We start from the raw sequence: 20,376 nt of genomic DNA, 5'->3' as shown, positions 1-20,376 counted from the left end.
ACCACACTGCACACTGCTCTAACCCACCTGGACAAGAGGAATACCTATGTGAGAATCGACTACAGCTCGGCATTCAACACCATAGTACCCTCCAAGCTCGTCATCAGGCTCGAGACCCTGGATCTCGACCCCGCCCTGTGCAACTGGGTACTGGACTTCCTGACGGGCCGCCCCCAGGTGGTGAGGGTAGGTAACAACATCTCCTCCCCGCTGATCCTCAACACTGGGGCCCCACAAGGGTGCGTTCTGAGCCCTCTCCTGTACTCCCTGTTCACCCACGACTGCGTGGCCACGCACGCCTCCAACTCAATCATCAAGTTTGCGGACGACACAACAGTGGTAGGCTTGATTACCAACGACGACGAGACGGCCTACAGGGAGGAGGTGAGGGCCCTCGGAGTGTGGTGTCAGGAAAATAACCTCACACTCAACGTCAACAAAACTAAGGAGATGATTGAGGACTTCAGGAAACAGCAGAGGGAACACCCCCCTATCCACATCGATGGAACAGTAGTGGAGAGAGTAGCAAGTTTTAAGTTCCTCGGCATACACATCACAGACAAACTGAATTGGTCCACTCACACAGACAGCATCGTGAAGAAGGCGCAGCAGCGCCTCTTCAACCTCAGGAGGCTGAAGAAATTTGGCTTGTCACCAAAAGCACTCACAAACTTCTACAGATGCACAATCGAGAGCATCCTGGCGGGCTGTATCACCGCCTGGTACGGCAACTGCTCCGCCCTCAACCGTAAGGCTCTCCAGAGGGTAGTGAGGTCTGCACAACGCATCACCGGGGGCAAACTACCTGCCCTCCAGGACACCTACACCACCCGATGTTACAGGAAGGCCATAAAGATCATCAAGGACATCAACCACCCGAGCAACTGCCTGTTCACCCCGCTATCATCCAGAAGGCGAGGTCAGTACAGGTGCATCAAAGCTGGGACCGAGAGACTGAAAAACAGCTTCTATCTCAAGGCCATCAGACTGTTAAACAGCCACCACTAACATTGAGTGGCTGCTGCCAACACACTGACATTGACTCAACTCCAGCCACTTTAATAATGGGAATTGATGGGAAATGATGTAAATATATCACTAGCCACTTTAAACAATGCTACCTTATATAATGTTACTTACCCTACATTATTCATCTCATATGCATACGTATATACTGTACTCTATATCATCGACTGCATCCTTATGTAACACATGTATCACTAGCCACTTTAACTATGCCACATTGTTTACATACTCATCTCATATGTATATACTGTACTCGATACCATCTACTGTATCTTGCCTATGCTGCTCTGTACCATCACTCATTCATATATCCTTATGTACATATTCTTTATCCCCTTACACTGTGTATAAGACAGTAGTTTAGGAATTGTTAGTTAGATTACTTGTTGGTTATTACTGCATTGTCGGAACTAGAAGCACAAGCATTTCGCTACACTCGCATTAACATCTGCTAACCATGTGTATGTGACAAATAAATTTGATTTGATTTGATTTACTTTCAGGATGTTTTGTACTCTGCACCGGCAAGTTACTGGATGTGTGTTCACTCGGCCTACTTCTAAACATGATCTATTACACTAACATACAATGTGTGGGCTTAGCTATCTGAGAAAGTGAACACAGAGAGTACAGGGTTGTCAGTCGAGTAGCGTCATCTACAGAGAGAGGACAGGGTTGTCAGTAGAGTAGCAGTCCTCTACACAGAGAGGACAGGGTTGTCAGTAGAGTAGCAGTCCTCTACAGAGAGAGGACAGGGTTGTCAGTAGAGTAGCAGTCCTCTACAGAGAGAGGACAGGGTTGTCAGTAGAGTAGCAGTCCTCTACAGAGAGAGGACAGGGTTGTCAGTAGAGTAGCAGTCCTCTACAGAGAGAGGACAGGGCTGTCAGTAGAGTAGCAGTCCTCTACAGAGAGAGGACAGGGTTGTCAGTAGCGTAGCAGTCCTCTACAGAGAGAGGACAGGGTTGTCAGTAGAGTAGCAGTCCTCTACAGAGAGAGGACAGGGCTGTCAGTAGAGCAGCAGTCCTCTACAGAGAGAGGACAAGGTTGTCAGTAGAGTAGCAGTCCTCTACAGAGAGAGGACAGGGCTGTCAGTAGAGTAGCAGTCCTCTACAGAGAGAGGACAGGGCTGTCAGTCTAGTAGCAGTCCTCTACAGAGAGAGGACAGGGCTGTCAGTGGAGTAGCAGTCCTCTACAGAGAGAGGACAGGGCTGTCAGTAGAGTAGCAGTCCTCTACAGAGAGAGGACAGGGTTGTCAGTAGAGTAGCAGTCCTCTACAGAGAGAGGACAGGGCTGTCAGTAGAGCAGCAGTCTTCTACAGAGAGAGGACAGGGCTGTCAGTAGAGTAGCAGTCCTCTACAGAGAGAGGACAGGGTTGTCAGTAGAGTAGCAGTCCTCTACAGAGAGAGGACAGGGTTGTCAGTAGAGCAGTTTGAAATGAGGGGAAGGGGGTGTAAATGGGCCCTGGAGAGAATGAGATGGAGAGATAGTACATTTGCATGTTATTAATTTAGCAGACGCGCCCCATTTAGCAGACACTCCATACCATGTTCACACAACTGGGCCATACCATGTTCACACCACTGGGCCATACCATGTTCACACCGCTGGGCCATACCATGTTCACACCGCTGGGCCATACCATGTTCACACCACTGGGCCATACCATGTTCACACCGCTGGGCCCTACCATGTTCACACCGCTGGGCCATACCATGTTCACACCGGTGGGCCATACCATGTTCACACCGCTGGGCCATACCATGTTTACACCACTGGGCCATACCATGTTCACACCGCTGGGCCATAACATGTTCACACTATTGGACCCTACCATGTTCACACTGCTGGGCCCTACCATGTTCACACCACTGGGCCATACCATGTTCACACCGCTGGGCCATACCATGTTCACACCGCTGGGCCATACCATGTTCACACCACTGGGCCATACCATGTTCACACTATTGGACCCTACCATGTTCACACCGCTGGACCCTACCATGTTCACACCGCTGGGCCATACCATGTTCACACCGCTGGGCCATACCATGTTCACACCGCTGGGCCATACCATGTTCACACCACTGGGCCATACCATGTTCACACCACTGGGCCATACCATGTTCACACCGCTGGGCCATACCATGTTCACACCGCTGGGCCATACCATGTTCACACCGCTGGGCCATACCATGTTCACACCGCTGGGCCATACCATGTTCACACCACTGGGCCATACCATGTTCACACCGCTGGGCCATACCATGTTCACACCGCTGGGCCATACCATGTTCACACTGCTGGACCCTACCATGTTCACACCGCTGGGCCATACCATGTTCACACCGCTGGGCCATACCATGTTCACACTATTGGGCCATACCATGTTCACACCGCTGGGCCATACCATGTTCACACCGCTGGGCCATACCATGTTCACACCGCTGGGCCATACCATGTTCACACCGCTGGGCCATACCATGTTCACACCGCTGGGCCATACCATGATCACACCGCTGGGCCATACCATGTTCACACCGCTGGGCCATACCATGTTCACACTATTGGACCCTACCATGTTCACACCGCTGGGCCCTACCATTTTCACACCGCTGGGCCCTACCATGTTCACACTGCTGGGCCATACCTTGTTCACACTATTGGACCCTACCATGTTCACACCGCTGGGCCATACCATGTTCACACCGCTGGGCCATACCATGTTCACACCACTGGGCCATACCATGTTCACACCGCTGGGCCATACCATGTTCACACTATTGGACCCTACCATGTTCACACTATTGGACCCTACCATGTTCACACCGCTGGGCCATACCATGTTCACACCGCTGGGCCATACCATGTTCACACCGCTGGGCCATACCATGTTCACACCACTGGGCCATACCATGTTCACACTATTGGACCCTACCATGTTCACACTATTGGACCCTACCATGTTCACACTATTGGACCCTACCATGTTCACACCACTGGGCCATACCATGTTCACACCGCTGGGCCATACCATGTTCACACCACTGGGCCATACCATGTTCACACCACTGGGCCATACCATGTTCACACTATTGGACCCTACCATGTTCACACCGCTGGGCCCTACCATTTTCACACTGCTGGGCCATACCATGTTCACACCACTGGGCCATACCATGTTCACACCGCTGGACCCTACCATGTTCACACCGCTGGGCCATACCATGATCACACCGCTGGGCCATACCATGTTCACACCGCTGGGCCATACCATGTTCACACCGCTGGGCCATACCATGATCACACCGCTGGGCCATACCATGTTCACACCGCTGGACCCCTACCATGTTCACACCGCTGGGCCATACCATGTTCACACCGCTGGGCCATACCATGTTCACACCACTGGACCATACCATGTTCACACCACTGGGCCATACCATGTTCACACTATTGGACCCTACAATGTTCACACCGCTGGGCCATACCATGTTCACACCTCTGGGCCATACCATGTTCACACCTCTGGGCCATACCATGTTCACACCTCTGGACCATACCATGTTCACACCTCTGGGCCATACCATGTTCACACCGCTGGACCCTACCATGTTCACACCGCTGGGCCATACCATGTTCACACCACTGGGCCATACCATGTTCACACTATTGGACCCTACCATGTTCACACCGCTGGGCCATACCATGTTCACACCGCTGGGCCATACCATGTTCACACTATTGGACCCTACCATGTTCACACCACTGGGCCATACCATGTTCACACTGCTGGACCCTACCATGTTCACATCACTGCGCCATACCATGTTCACACTGCTGGACCCTACCATGTTCACACCGCTGGGCCATACCATGTTCACACTGCTGGACCCTACCATGTTCACACCACTGGGCCATACCATGTTCACACTGCTGGACCCTACCATGTTCACATCACTGGGCCATACCATGTTCACACTGCTGGACCCTACCATGTTCACACCACTGGGCCATACCATGTTCACACTGCTGGACCCTACCATGTTCACACCACTGGGCCATACCATGTTCACACTGCTGGACCCTACCATGTTCACACCGCTGGGCCATACCATGTTCACACCGCTGGGCCATACCATGTTCACACCACTGGGCCATACCATGTTCACACCGCTGGGCCATACCATGTTCACACTGCTGGGCCATACCATGTTCACACTATTGGACCCTACCATGTTCACACCGCTGGGCCATACCATGTTCACACCGCTGGGCCATACCATGTTCACACCGCTGGGCCATACCATGTTCACACCGCTGGGCCATACCATGTTCACACCACTGGGCCATACCATGTGAAGATAGTCATGATCCCTGACCGAGAGCCTGAGAGATGACCAGCCCAAATTGTACTTATTCAACCATGCAGGAGTGTAACTCAGAAGCAGCCATGGGAGACCTGAAAGACATCCCTGCAGGTCCTTCATCTCACATCCAACGACTTGTTGGGATGAGGGCTTTTTCTGCTCAAAGACCAACACACTGGTTTGAATGTCACTGTTTCTGTAAAGAGGACCAATGATATCTTCTACTGTGCTCACTTCTCAGTGGTTCCATGTCTGACTCCAAAGTGGAGATGTGAATCACACTGAATGACATCACTGCAGAATAGATTTTCAGGATGTTCCCAGTCACCAACACCCTGAAACATCGGGCACATGACATAATTCATATAATTACCTTGGGTCTGAATTCCTAAAACAAAAGGTATTTTGTAAAGCCTCAGGCTGCATACTGTGCCCAATAACCTGCCTGAGTGGCTGAAATGGTCACTGAATACGAGAACATCTCTTCATAGTGAGGAGGCCATAACTGCATCCCAAATGGCACCTTAGTCACTATATAGTGCAGAAGTAGTGCCCTATGTAAGGAATAGGGTGCCATTTGGGACATATCGATGACTGTAGGCTATGACTGTAGTTACTACAGCCCATGATCAGGGATCACTTGACATTCTGACAACACGACGGTCGGTTCAGTGAAATGCAGTCAGTGGGATGGAGATGAAATAGCTCCCAGTCACTAGACCTTCTCTTGTGCCGACCCTCCCGCAGCAACTCAACTCCAGTGGTTTCAACCCAAAGATCTGGCTGCATTATGCCCAGCCGTTTAGATCAAAGGCAGGTGGAGGGCCTCTATTCTCCTCCTCATTCATTCCCACTGAATATGCATGATGTTTTAATTCCTCTCCTCCAATGGGAAGGAGAGGTTGAAACAAAAGCACCAGCCACTCTCTAAACCCTAAACCAGCCTTCATGTCTAGAAGTAGGCACCTCCAGAGACAGTTATATATAAAGAGGTGGTCCGGGTTTTAGAGTGGATGCCATGTAAGCGCCTTTATTCTCCTAATGTTGGTGATGTAACAATACACTTCCCTATTAAATGACCTGCTGTAAACAAGCAAAACAGAACAGCCAATTTAACACACGTTTTAATGGATTAGCATTTGGGATGATGTGTATCCAAGTCTGGACTGTGTTGTGGTGTCAACACATTTCACATTCACTGGACATCTTCATAAACAACGTATCGCTTAGCAGCGGCTATGGAGGAGAAAGAGGTGCTCCTGGACAACTCTTTATGTATCAGAATCTGGGGTCTTCTGCATATCACATGCAGGGCAAACTGGAGTTCTGCTCTGTGAGCTCAACAGATTTGAAATAGTTTCAGTCGGCTGTATCAAACACAAGATCAGAGCAACAGGCGTGAACAGCAGGAAACAGTAACACATCGTGACGAACCTAAACTATCTGACAAGTAGCACCAACCTCACAAACCGCCAGTAACAACACATAGCAGTCCAGAAATAATACAATTAGGAGCCAACCATTTAACAGACAAGAGCACATAATTAAACAGTGGAGGTTCAACTACACATGGCAACAGAAGCTCCACTGTCCTTTAAGTGCCAATGTTCAAGTGTTTGCCATTAAAAATGTACTGTGGTGTGCTGTGCTCCTGCTGCCTGTACGGTGGAAGCTGCCTCAGCTGCATGTCAGCCAATCTGGGTCAGAGCTAGCTCCCCCTCACCTCCTCTTTCCCCACCTCCCCTGAAACACATTCTTCCTCCTGAAAATATTTGCCTAGCTACAGCACAAGCAGGAGTCAGCCCAGCTGAGAAAGTAACTCAAAACTCAAAGCTTATTATAAATGATTGATAGCTTCATAAATTATTTCATTCATTATATTCTCGTTCGTTGTGGATGTTTAGTTTTTCTGGCAAGCATACATAGTTATTGGTTGTTTGTGGTCGTTCCTTCCAAGCTTCTGTTGAGTGAAAGCACTGACTGTTGTCCTCCTCCCACCCACTCTTAGTGTTGGTCTACAGAAACAGACCTCTGTGCCAGCAACATGCGTCACCAGTTCCTTCTATCCTGGACTGTTTGTTAACTGAACAGGCTTAAGGGCTCTCTGTCACACCACGGTCTCTTAGTCAGAGCTATGAGGTGGCAAAGCAGTATCCCTCTCAGCCAAGTGACGATGAACACACCGTGTGTGCCCCAAACGGCACCCTGTTCCCTACATAGTGTACTACTTGTGACCAGGGCCCATAGGGCTTAGTGCACTCTGTATATAGGTCGGGAATAGGGTGCCATTTGGGACGCAGACCCATGTCTGAAAGCAACGCTTTACACCACGTCCTCACCAATCAGCCCTAATGCATTCTGAGGGGGCACTATTCCCTGTCTGTCTGTCTGTCTGTCTGTCTGGCTGTCTGGCTGTCTGTCTGTTGCTACAACCTGTAGCTAGCTGGTGCTGTGATGCACTCCTGCATGCTGCCTGCCTACAGAGACTGTTATAGGATACCTTTACCTCGCCAAGTGGAATCTGGTTTGTATGTGGAGAGACATGCACATAGGGGAGGCTTTATAAAACCACTTGTGTGTTGTACAAGTGTCACACCAGTTGATGTCGATCTCTAACAGATAGATTCAACAAATAGCAGGATAAATCAACAGGCAGAGATGCTGTTGTCAGTTGCCATGGCTGGACTCGTAGATTACCTTTGGAATCCCGTCAAACAAAACTGTACTGTTACACAATTCTCTGTTCATGGTCAGTATCATTCACACCATCAACAGCAAACAGGGGATGGACATGGAACTCAGCAGACGCCTGTCTTTCTGTAAGGCCGTCAGCATGAAGACAAGCCTACTGTACTATTCAGCCGTCTGCCTGCATGGGCCTAAGTGCTGCCCAGGGGAGTGGCAGTCTGACATTAAACTGCAGTGACGGTAGAGGGATGTAGAAAGCCAACAGACCAACCAAGGTGTGAGAGAAACCCAGTACAACTACAGCTGTCTCCTGTGGACTAATGCATTGTGCTGATATAGGATACGTTCCAAATAGCACCCTATTCCCTTAATAGTGCACTACTTTTGACCAGGGACAAATGGGATGTGGTCAAATGTAGTGCCCTATATAGGGAATAAGGTGCCATTTGGGTCGCACCCATACTCCTGCTATAGAACAATAAGCCAGGAGCTCCTGAGACCCCAATCTACATGGGCCATCTAATGAGCAGATTATAATGATTCCTGATAAAACCTGCATAGACCATCTCATGAAGCAGATTATAATGATTCCAGATAAAAACCTGTGTAGGCCATCTAATGAAGCAGATTATAATGATTCCTGATAAAACCTGTGTAGACCATCTAATGAGCAGATTATAATGATTCCTGATAAAACCTGTGTAGACCATCTAATGAGCAGATTATAATGATTCCTGATAAAACCTGTGTAGACAATCTAATGAGCAGATTATAATGATTCCTGATAAAACCTCCATAGGCCATCTAATGAGCAGATTATAATGATTCCTGATAAAACCTCCATAGACCATCTAATGAGCAGATTATAATGATTCCTGATAAAACCTGTGTAGGCCATCTAATGAAGCAGATTATAATGATTCCTGATAAAACCTGCGTAGACAATCTAATGAGCAGATTATAATGATTCCTGATAAAACCTGTGTAGACCATCTAATGAAGCAGATTATAATGATTCCTGATAAAACCTGCGTAGACCATCTAATGAGCAGATTATAATGATTCCTGATAAAACCTGTGTAGACCATCTAATGAAGCAGATTATAATGATTCCTGATAAAACCTGTGTAGACCATCTAATGAGCAGATTATAATGATTCCTGATAAAACCTGCGTAGACCATCTAATGAGCAGATTATAATGATTCCTGATAAAACCTGTGTAGACCATCTAATGAGCAGATTATAATGATTCCTGATAAAACCTGCGTAGACCATCTAATGAGCAGATTATAATGATTCCTGATAAAACCTGCGTAGACCATCTAATGAGCAGATTATAATGATTCCTGATAAAACCTGTGTAGACCATCTAATGAGCAGATTATAATGATTCCTGATAAAACCTGTGTAGACCATCTAATGAGCAGATTATAATGATTCCTGATAAAACCTGCGTAGACCATCTAATGAGCAGATTATAATGATTCCTGATAAAACCTGTGTAGACCATCTAATGAGCAGATTATAATGATTCCTGATAAAACCTGCGTAGACCATCTAATGAGCAGATTATAATGATTCCTGATAAAACCTGCGTAGACCATCTAATGAGCAGATTATAATGATTCCTGATAAAACCTGTGTAGACCATCTAATGAGCAGATTATAATGATTCCTGATAAAACCTGTGTAGACCATCTAATGAGCAGATTATAATGATTCCTGATAAAACCTGCGTAGACCATCTAATGAAGCAGATTATAATGATTCCTGATAAAACCTGTGTAGACCATCTAATGAGCAGATTATAATGAGTCCTGATAAAACCTGCGTAGACCATCTAATGAGCAGATTATAATGATTCCTGATAAAACCTGTGTAGACCATCTAATGAGCAGATTATAATGATTCCTGATAAAACCTGCGTAGACCATCTAATGAAGCAGATTATAATGATTCCTGATAAAACCTGTGTAGACCATCTAATGAGCAGATTATAATGATTCCTGATAAAACCTGCGTAGACCATCTAATGAAGCAGATTATAATGATTCCTGATAAAACCTGCATAGACCATCTAATGAGCAGATTATAATGATTCCTGATAAATTGATGAAATCGGGGTCTGAGCCTCCGTAGAGCAGAATGAATCCCATTGGGAGTTGCATGGGATTTCTGTTCCGGAATATGTGATATATTGAGTTGATGAACAAGGTCAGGATGAGGTCAAATAAATGAACAAGTGAAGTGCAGCTCAACCATACCGAGGGGGGGAGGGAGTAGGAAGAGTGATGTATAACAAGTTGACCAGTTGCAATGTCATGCATCAATCAAAAAACACATATGATCAGACAGGCTCCCTTTCTCCCCACCTGTCTACTAAGAGTTTCACTCCACCTGAATATAGCAATTCAACAGCTATCCCGCCGCCTGCACAGATCACCATGGTCACGACAGAGACACACATTGTTTTCGTATTTCTGAGGTCATTGACTGCCTCCGTAATGTGAAATGTATAATGTCTGTCAATTAGTGGCTTACATTTTCAAGTCAAAGCAGCACTTCTAATGGCATTTTTAAATGTATTGTGCATTGACATTATTGGTAGCCGTCAAGTTAACCAATCATGTCCACACATCTGATTACAGAGTACCTTGAACCAGAATGTCAGAAATGTGTGTTATCTTGTCCCTCATTCAGTAAGTGTCAGCAAGTTCACAGCCAAAATTGTAATTTCACTTCCCAGGAAATTGTCTATCCATTTTGAGGTCATAGACCTGATTCTAAATGCAGTCAAGAGAGCTATCGAGTGATAAGGGTTATCTATGAGGAATGAAATGTCTCTTAGCCCCCTCAAAGGGCTACATGGCCTCATCTGATTTATGCTACAGTAGCGGCAGCCACCCAAGTAGCGCTCTCTCTCTCTCTCTCTCTCTCTCTCTCTCTCTCTCTCTCTATCTCTCTCTCTCTCTCTCTCTCTCTCTCTCTCTCACTCTCTCTCACTCTCACTCACTCACTCTCACTCACTCTCACTCACTCTCACTCTCTCTCTCCCCATCTCTCTCTCCCTCCCCTCTCTCTCTCCCTCCCCAATTTCTCTCTCTTCCCCCTCTCTATCCCCCCCTCTCTCTCTCTCTCTCAATCACTCTCTCTCTCTCTCTCTCTCTCACTCACTCTCACTCTCTCTCTCCCCATCTCTCTCTCCCTCCCTCTCTCTCTCCCTCCCCAATTCCCCCCCTCTCTCTATCCCCCTCTCTCTCTCTTTCTCCCTTTCTCTCTGAGCAGTACAGTAGTAAGGACAAGGTCAAAACACAAGGTCATGTACAGCACTGTTTCCTGTAGGATGGTGAAGACATGCTTTACTCTGAGGATTATATTTCAACTTTTGATTCAAATGCTTGCAGATATACTTTAGGCTAATACGATGATATAATGTGCATTGTGAAATTTGATACAAACAAATAAAAACAAGTGACTAACAGACAGACAAGAGATTTTGTTAATATTATTCTTTATTATGAAGTGACAATGCCTTGTTGTGTCTTGTGCTTACATCATTTGAATGCTGACTGGAAAGGACATTTTCCTCCAGATATCTCCTGAAATAAGGTTTGTTTAATTCTTTACAGCTGTAAAAATGATTACTCCAAAGGATTATTTACAAAGCCTCTTGCAATAAATTATTATTAATTCATTCTTTATTGGAAATACAAAACAGAGGTCAAGCTAATACGAGTTCTTGTTTTTTCTACCTGAATCTCTAGGTTCATTGTGCTACTTTTTAAGGTGTAAATGAAGTGCTTTATTATAGACAAATCTGTGGCGCACCAATGAGGTTAAAGAAAGGCATCTTGTCCATCAAGCTGAGTGTGGATGCAGTGCAAAGTTTGCCCACCTTAAGTCAATAGTGGGTTCCAGTGTTTTTCATCCCAAAATAACACCCTATTCCCTATATAGTGCACTAGATTTGGCCACGGCCCATAGGGCTCTATATAGAATATAGGGTGCCATTGGGGACCCAGAAGGTGTTTGACCTTTGTATGACCTTAATGGGTGCCCTGTAGATTGGGATACATGTTCTGAGATGCTGGGAGCTGAAGTACTACAAGCCTACGGTCCGAACACTACTGTTGAAATAAGAGGCAGGCAATGCATGACGTTAGAGGAAAAGAGGATGTGGTCGTTTTCTTGTTGTTTCACTAACACTACATTGGCATTTTCCCTGATGTTGTATTCTTTTGTATGACTATAGATGCGTACTGGAGTAAAACATACCTGATTTTAAAAACTGCTATACAGTAGGTAATAGTTCATAATCATTTTCAAAAATATCATGCATTAAGTGATTATTGCTTTATAATTCGTCATGTGGCTTCAACAGAAATATTGCCAACAGATACTATCTAGATTTTGGAGAAGAAAAAAATCATAAGCTTTGTGATACTGGCATAGATTTCATTTTTGCATGCAATCATTTAAAATGGTAGTAAACGAAGAATAAGTGACAACGCTTTGGCCTGTTCATGAGAGGTTGGCAAATTCACACATTAAAGTGCAAATAATAGGTAGTGGTATCAAATAAAAACAGACCAATATGTCAGACATACTATATAAACAAATACATAGAAAAAGCCTAATGTATAAATAGATAAATAAATAAATAAATAAATAAATAAATACATAAATAAATAAATAGATTAATTAATTAATACAAACATAAATGGCATTTACCTCAACGGAGAGTATGGTCAGTTGCAGCAGTACTATTATTATCCAACATTAAAATGTTCGACTTTTGTTTGGAGCAATCCAGTATTGTCATCTTCGTCACATTTCAAAATATATGATTTCATATTTACGCGCGGTGGAAGGTATATTCTATCCACGTGACTGGAGGAGGAAGAGGATGTTTAAGTGCATGCGAAGATCATCAGTAATTCCTTCGGGTGGATTTCAAGGAGAATACAGAAACATTGTGCTATTATTGTGGTTCCACTGGAAGTTGAGGTGGATTTTAGGAAAGGTTTGGCAGAATTAGTCAACCAAAAATATAATGTTTTTGTCTGCACTTTTAATGTGAACGTCATGGAGAGTCATCGAGATCAGGACTCAAGGGCGAGAACGCGCCTTTGAAGCATGCGGACTCGTAGTGCTTATTCAGGTAGGACTTAAGAGCGAAGGTCTTGTCGCACCGTTTGCATTTGAAATGCTTGAAAGCGGAGTGAGTCTGCATATGCGCGCGCAGGTTGGAGCGGTCGGCGAACGCTTTTCCGCAGTGTGCACACCCAAAGGGCTTCTCACCCGTGTGTGACCTCATGTGGCCCTGCAGTAGCCAAGGTCTGCTGAAAGCTTTGCCACAGATGTCACACTTGTGCTTGAGGTCATGGGTGAGCAGGTGCATGGCCATTGCTGGCATGGACACGTATACTTTCCCACAGGTTGCGCACTTCTTGGCCATCTTGCTGTCCAGGCTCCGGTGGGTCTGCTTATGCCTACTCAGGTTGGAAGACGTGGCGTAGGTTTTCCCACATTCGTTGCATGTGTGACGCTGTATGCTCCTGCTGCTGGGGCTGTTGATTACTTTCCTCCGTGACCTTCCGTCCGTGATGTAAAACGCGTCCACAGTGTAGCAATCACTCACCGCGGTGTCCCCATTGATGTAGCCGGAGGTGACGTCCGACTGCGGACTGTCAGGCTGGTCTGAGTCTGGGGCGCCGTAGTCGCTGTGGATTCCATCGTAGAGTGGCTCCGGAGAGGGAACTTTAATGGCACCGTCGCTTTCTCCATCGTAGACAGACGGGCTGATGTAGTCACTAATGTACCCTGGTGTGAAAAATAACAAGATGTTAATTCAATTACTCATTGTCGCGCGGGGATTCTTCAACTGGGAACAATCTGCTTAATAGATACAACAAGCTACAGGCAGCACTTCTCCACTTGAAATCCGCTACTGCACGTTGTCACCAAAGCCTATGCGTCCTATGCAGTTTATTAAGCTTTAGGCGAGTCTAAAACGTTTTTATTTATCTGGAAGCACGACCCTTTTATGCGTTAACCTATAGTTGCCAATTACACACAGTGAGAATCAACATCATTTAACAACACAACCTACTGAGATGATGAGGCAACATTATACAGCCTGTCTGAAGCGATGGATAGGCTAGTTTACACATCATCATGAAATATGATTCAGCCTTCTGACGGACATCATGTCTGAATAACAGCGCTATACATCCGTGTTCCAAGGCACAACGGGTAATACAGGTGCAATGCAAGCTCTGTGTACATGCTGGTGCCTAAGTGCAGATATATGATGCACACTTGTGGGTTGTGGAGAAGTTTTGCATCAGCAACACAAGCATCATTCCTCCCCGTATTCCGAGTAGGCTAGGTGCGATAGGCTATTTCCACATTCAATTGGTTTGTTTCAAAAACATACAGGGTAGAATTAGCCTACAACTGTATAGGTAGGTGTGTTTGTCCAAACTAATATAACAATGGAATCAGATTGAGTCATGAATGCAGCACAACAACGTGCAAACGTGGCAAAAAAAGACACCGTGCATAATAAGCAAAGTATATATATAACATAATCAACATTCCGAATTATAAATCATGTTTATATTTACCTTTATCGTGAATCCGTAGACTGACGTCGGTCCTGGATCGTCCATAAGAACTCTCAAAATCACTGGATGAAAAATCATCAAGCTTCACCTTTTTAACCAGGAAAGACCTTGGCATGTTTCTGGTGTTGCACCGAAACAACAACCGTCCAGGGCAGGGTTACTGTCCTCATGCAACGCCAATGTAGAGCTGGATACTTAAGGCTGAGCTTTGGATGCCTGGCTGCGTAGAGTATCAGACACCCAGTCAGTCAAACAAACCCCCAGCCAACCCGTAGTGCTTAGGTTTCTCTGTTCCACCTGCAACGCCGTGTCTTGCGAAAAGAAGAAATGCAACTTCAGCACTGGATAGCTCCCTCTCAGAGGCTCGCGTACGACGGAGGAGCGAGCTGGAAGCACCCTGCAGAGTGCGCCTCTTTCTCCCGCGTGCCAATAGAGGATAAATGCAAAAAAAACACGAGAGAAGCTGCTGTACTGTGAGTGCAACAAAACAATGGGTAGCACTTGTCAGCGTTATTTATTGCTTTCCAATTATTTCTGATTGGAAGCCTATCTACATTTGGCTGAAAAATAATAATGTCAGTTGATGGACCATCACCGCTCCACTTCTCTTTCTCTCTCTCTCTCTCTCTCTCTCTCTCTCTCTCTCTCTCTCTCTCTCTCTCTCTCTCTCTCTCTCTCTCTCTCTCTCTCTCTCTCTATCTCTCTCTCTCTTTCTCACTGTTGCTGCAGCCTCTCTCTGTGTTCTGTGCTTGGTGTCTGGAGACAGTTGATCAGCTGTTGGGATTTATACGGCGCTGCGATCAGGTGGGAGATGGAAATGGAAGTGCTTAATTTAATCCATCAGAAATCTCCGGGGAGCAACATTGGGATAGAATGATTTATATAGGCGGCTACTCGTCTCCACATCTCATTTTATTTTTAAGGAGCTCACCACCATGTTCTTTGGAGATAAGAATGGAAATGTTTGTTTTATTTCAAGTCTTTCTGTATCAGTTGAAACTAGGCTTACATCGCACCTGCTTACATGCAACGCATTACATTTTATTCAGCACTTTCTCACGGTTTTGAATGGAGATTCTTTCCAGCTTTGCAATGCGTTGCACATTCTCCTGCAATTTTATGATGACATATCATTTCTTTGAAGAATTGTAACTACTGTTCACCCCGTAATTACCATACCGTGTATAGCCTACAGGCTTCTGGTCTCTACGAAATCAACTGTTAGACAATTAATAATGTATCTCTTGTCATGTTCATATGATCATTATGGGTTCATGGTTCACTCTAATACTAAATATCCCAGGTGCTTTCATTCTGAATTTGCACTGTGACACAGCAACACCACTAACCAATAAAGCAAAAAAAAATGACACATGGTTTGTGATATGCACATCGCAAATACATGCCATTATTCAAGCAATCACACCGGTTTACTGGAAGGATGTAGTCTCCTTATCCATCCATTAAATATTTGTGCATGTTAGATATAATTAATATGTTAGATGTCATGCCCATGGCATCTACTGCATATATGCCTACTGTATTTAAGTAACCTAACTAAACCTACACTTAACTTAACGAAACCTAACTAAACCTAAACCTAACTAAACTTAACTCAAATCAAATCAAATCAAATTTATTTATATAGCCCTTCGTACATCAGCTGATATCTCAAAGTGCTGTACAGAAACCCAGCCTAAAACCCCAAACAGCAAGCAATGCAGGTGTAGAAGCACGGTGGCTAGGAAAAACTCCCTAGAAAAGCCAAAACCTAGGAAGAAACCTAGAGAGGAACCAGGCTATGTGGGGTGGCCAGTCCTCTTCTGGCTGTGCCGGGTAGAGATTATAACAGAACATGGCCAAGATGTTCAAATGTTCATAAATGACCAGCATGGTCGAATAATAATAAGGCAGAACAGTTGAAACTGGAGCAGCAGCACGGCCAGGTGGACTGGGGACAGCAAGGAGTCATCATGTCAAGTAGTCCTGGGGCATGGTCCTAGGGCTCAGGTCAGTTGAAACTGGAGCAGCAGCTAAACTAAACCTAAACCTAACTAAAGCCTACTTCCCTAAAGGTTGCACCTGTGTGTTTGTCAGGACTTGCATAATGTCCTACTTTGTAGAGCTGGGCAGTTTAAGGACCCGTCTAGTATTATTCAACATCTGGTTTCACTAATCAAAAAGAAACACATGAGCAGTTGCCTTCAGAGGCTCAACGATGTCCAATTAAAGAGTACATTTACCAGCTGCACTGCAGACATCACTACCTGTAGGCGTTTAGGTCCATGTGTAGATTCCACGCTGGACAGGATGCTCTTTGAAGCTCACCTGCTTGTTGTACTGTGATTCCACACGTAATCATCAGGACATTTTCTAGGATTCTATCAGTGCAAAGTTCAGATCTATACTACAGGCTACATGACACCACTGGTGTCTTGTGTGCTGAAACATATGCTGTACAGCTCTGGCAGCTCACCTCTGGTACTGCTACTGTAAGCTCCTCTAAACTCTTAAACAATATATCACTTCAATCCTGTTTAGGGATTTGTTGTTGACAGATGAATTGTTAGTTTTAATTGACACCGTCAGGTGAGGTAACATGTGAAGGTGACAGTCAGCCAGGCCTAGCAGTGGAGTGGAGGCTGAGGTGGTGGGGATGGTGACGGTGCCCAGCTGGTGCCTGTGTGTGTGTGTGTGTGATGGCAGAAGGCAGGAGAGGGGCTAGGAAAGGGACTAGGCAGGCAGGCTCTGCAGCTGCTGCTGCTTCCCCAGTACACACACTGCCTGCAAGCAGATGGAGAATGTCCTGTCACAGAGAGAGAGAGAGGCTGAGGGGGGACAGAGGCCTGTGGGGAGGAGAGGAGGATGAAGATTAGGGTTACAGGAGGAGAAAAGAGGAGGGGAAGAGAGAGGAGAGGTGAAGTGAGGAAGGGAGGGGGAGAAGAAGTGAGGAAGGGAGAAGAGATGAAGGAAGTGGAGTAGAGAGGTGAGGAAAGGGAGGGGAGAAGAAGACGTGAGGAAGTGAGTGGGGGAGAAGAGAGGAAAGGAGAGGAGAGGTGAAATGAGGAGGGGGAAGAAGGGAGAGGAGAGGAAGGGAGAGGGGAGGAGAGGATGAGAGAGGAGAGGTGAAGTGAGGAAGGGAGGACGAGAAGAAGGGAGAGGAGAGGAAGGGAGAGGGGAGGAGAGGATGAAAGAGGAGAGGTGAAGTGAGGAAGGGAGGGGGAGAAGAAGGGATAGGAGAGGAAGAGAGAGGGGAGAGGAGAGGAGAGGTAGGGAGAGTGGGAGAGGAAGGGAGAGGGGGAGAGGAGAGGAAGGGGGAGGAGAGGTGAAGTGAGGAAGGGGGAGAAGAAGGGAGAGGAGAGGAAGGGAGAGGAGAGGTAGGGAGTGGGAGAGAGGAAAGGAAGGGAGGGGGAGAAGAAGAGAGAGGGGAGAGTAGAGGAAGGGAGGGGAGAAGAAGGGAGAGGAGAGGGAGAAAAAGGAGCATTTACCTTAGTTGGAGTTTGTTTTTGTTTTGTAAAAACATACTTCTCTAGAGAGTCCTAGCCCTTTGATCCATTGGAAATAATTGGTGTCACACCGTTTAACCCAAAGAAACCATCTCATCAGAAAGCAAGACAAAGAGCATTTCAAGCTTTGTCTTTCCTTTAAATAACTTTAATTAAAGCCGTTACACAGTTTACAGATCTATATGAAATGTCACCAATCCAATTAAATTAGGTTAAATTCAATACAACTTTATTTATCCCCTCAGGGGCAATTAAGAAAGACAAGTCTGTTTTACAAGTATCAAATCACACAGTCTTCCGCATAGAGAATACCTACACAACAGACATCACATTTCCCAGTCACTTTATAATCTCCATCCCTGACTAAACAGACTAAAGCATCCTGAAAATGAAACCGCACGCAGAAGACAAGGAACAGTACGGCGGAACACAGCTTTAATTGATGAAATAGTGAGCTTTTTTTCAGCCCCCCGTAAGAAAGCAACAGCCGGCATTACTCAAAGATGAAGGAGAATGCTGTATATTGTCCCTCAGCCTGCTGTCGCAATAACACCAAATATTGCTGAGGCCTCTTCTCATCAAGCACCTCAGCATATATATACAGACAGAAATGCTGGACTGGGAGAGAAAAATCTACCCACTTCCCCTCCTTTTTTTCTGATGACTCCAAGTGAAATATAATGCAGACCGCATTTGCAAACTCCCGGATAAAATGTCCCAGATTTGACAAAAGCGGAGTGGGGGGGTGGGCACACACTTATGGTGCACTGGAAGATTGAGAACACTGTGTAAGCACACACACACACACACACACACACACACACACACACACACACACACACACACACACACACACACACACACACACACACACACACACACACACACACACACACACACACACACACACACACACACACACACGCAACCACACAAACACACAGACACACATACATGCACACACTCACAAACACACACATATCTCTGTTGAATGTGGTCATTTGCAATTGTGATAAACTGAGTGTGAGGGAGGGCTGTGAGGGATGACAAGGGATGCTGGGTAATTAGTAGAGCCGCCCCGGTGTTTCCAGCAATGAACAATCTGAGGCAGAATCACGCTGTGTCTGGGAGGACCTGAGGGGGAACAGGCCTCCAGCGTGTTCTCTTACACTGCGTGTAGAGTCCTAAGTGTGGTCTGATGCCATCTGCTGCCGACCGCTGCTGTGTGACAATAGATCATCCCAAACTCCTGGGTAATTGTGTGAATCCCAGAGATTGCATTTATATAGACGCCCAAGCAGACGAATTGCTGCCATGTGGCAGTCTAATATATGACCCCCTAACAAATACAGTTTTGATCATTTTGAAAGAGATGGGGGGAAAAGATGAGCAAAAATCATTAGCTTCAACAGACAGCCCAAACATTGATGTGTCACATGTGATAAAAGGATACATATTTCTCTGGTCCCTGGCCTGGCCGCCGCTGTGCAGTCAGAGCCAAGCGGGAGTGGGAGCAGTATGGTCCTGGTCATATCATTATTATCTGCAGTATGGGCCCAGTCCTAGTCATATCATTATTATCTGTGGTATGGGCCCAGTCCTAGTCATATCATTATTATCTGTGGTATGGGCCCAGTCCTCATCATATCATTATTATCTGTGGTATGGGCCCAGTCCTAGTCATATCATTATTATCTGCAGTATGGGCCCAGTCCTAGTCATATCATTATTATCTGTGGTATGGGCCCAGTCCTGGTCATATCATTATTATCTGTGGTATGGGCCCAGTCCTGGTCATATCATTATTATCTGTGGTATGGGCCCAGTCCTGGTCATATCATTATTATCTGTGGTATGGGCCCAGTCCTGGTCATATCATTATTATCTGCAGTATGGGCCCAGTCCTAGTCATATCATTATTATCTGTGGTATGGGTCCAGTCCTAGTCATATCATTATTATCTGTGGTATGGGCCCAGTCCTAGTCACATCATTATTATCTGTGGTATGGGCCCCGTCCTAGTCATATCTTTATTATCTGTGGTATGGGCCCAGTCCTGGTCATATCATTATTATCTGTGGTATGGGCCCCGTCCTAGTCATATCATTATTATCTGCAGTATGGGCCCAGTCCTAGTCATATCATTATTATCTGTGGT

At 45.8% G+C, this 20,376-nt stretch overlaps 1 protein-coding gene across 1 annotated transcript; it reads right to left on the bottom strand.

Annotated features, from left to right (window-relative positions):
• Nucleotides 1-11,587: 11,587 nt before the first annotated feature.
• On the bottom strand, nt 11,588-15,818 carry LOC135533560 (transcriptional repressor scratch 1-like). Its single transcript, XM_064960840.1, has 2 exons — nt 14,713-15,818; nt 11,588-13,906 (listed from the first exon to the last, which is right to left on the bottom strand). Exons 1-2 carry the CDS (start codon nt 14,825-14,827, stop codon nt 13,167-13,169), a joined length of 855 nt encoding a protein of 284 aa, XP_064816912.1. The 5' UTR covers nt 14,828-15,818; the 3' UTR covers nt 11,588-13,166.
• Nucleotides 15,819-20,376: the final 4,558 nt, after the last annotated feature.

The sequence above is a fragment of the Oncorhynchus masou genome, unplaced genomic scaffold (assembly GCF_036934945.1).
Source record: "Oncorhynchus masou masou isolate Uvic2021 unplaced genomic scaffold, UVic_Omas_1.1 unplaced_scaffold_2452, whole genome shotgun sequence".
NCBI classification, from domain to species: Eukaryota; Metazoa; Chordata; class Actinopteri; order Salmoniformes; family Salmonidae; genus Oncorhynchus; species Oncorhynchus masou.
The sequence above is the reverse complement of the archived record's forward strand: the minus strand, read 5'-3'. Positions and strand labels throughout refer to the sequence as shown.

Excerpts from the sequence above, each read along its gene's own strand:
- LOC135533560 (XM_064960840.1), bottom strand. The coding sequence starts at position 14,827 with ATGCCAAGGTCTTTCCTGGTTAAAAAGGTGAAGCTTGATGATTTTTCA. Across the intron at positions 13,907-14,712 it reads TCTACGGATTCACGATAAAG|GGTACATTAGTGACTACATC; the intron begins GTAAATATAAAC and ends TTTTCACACCAG.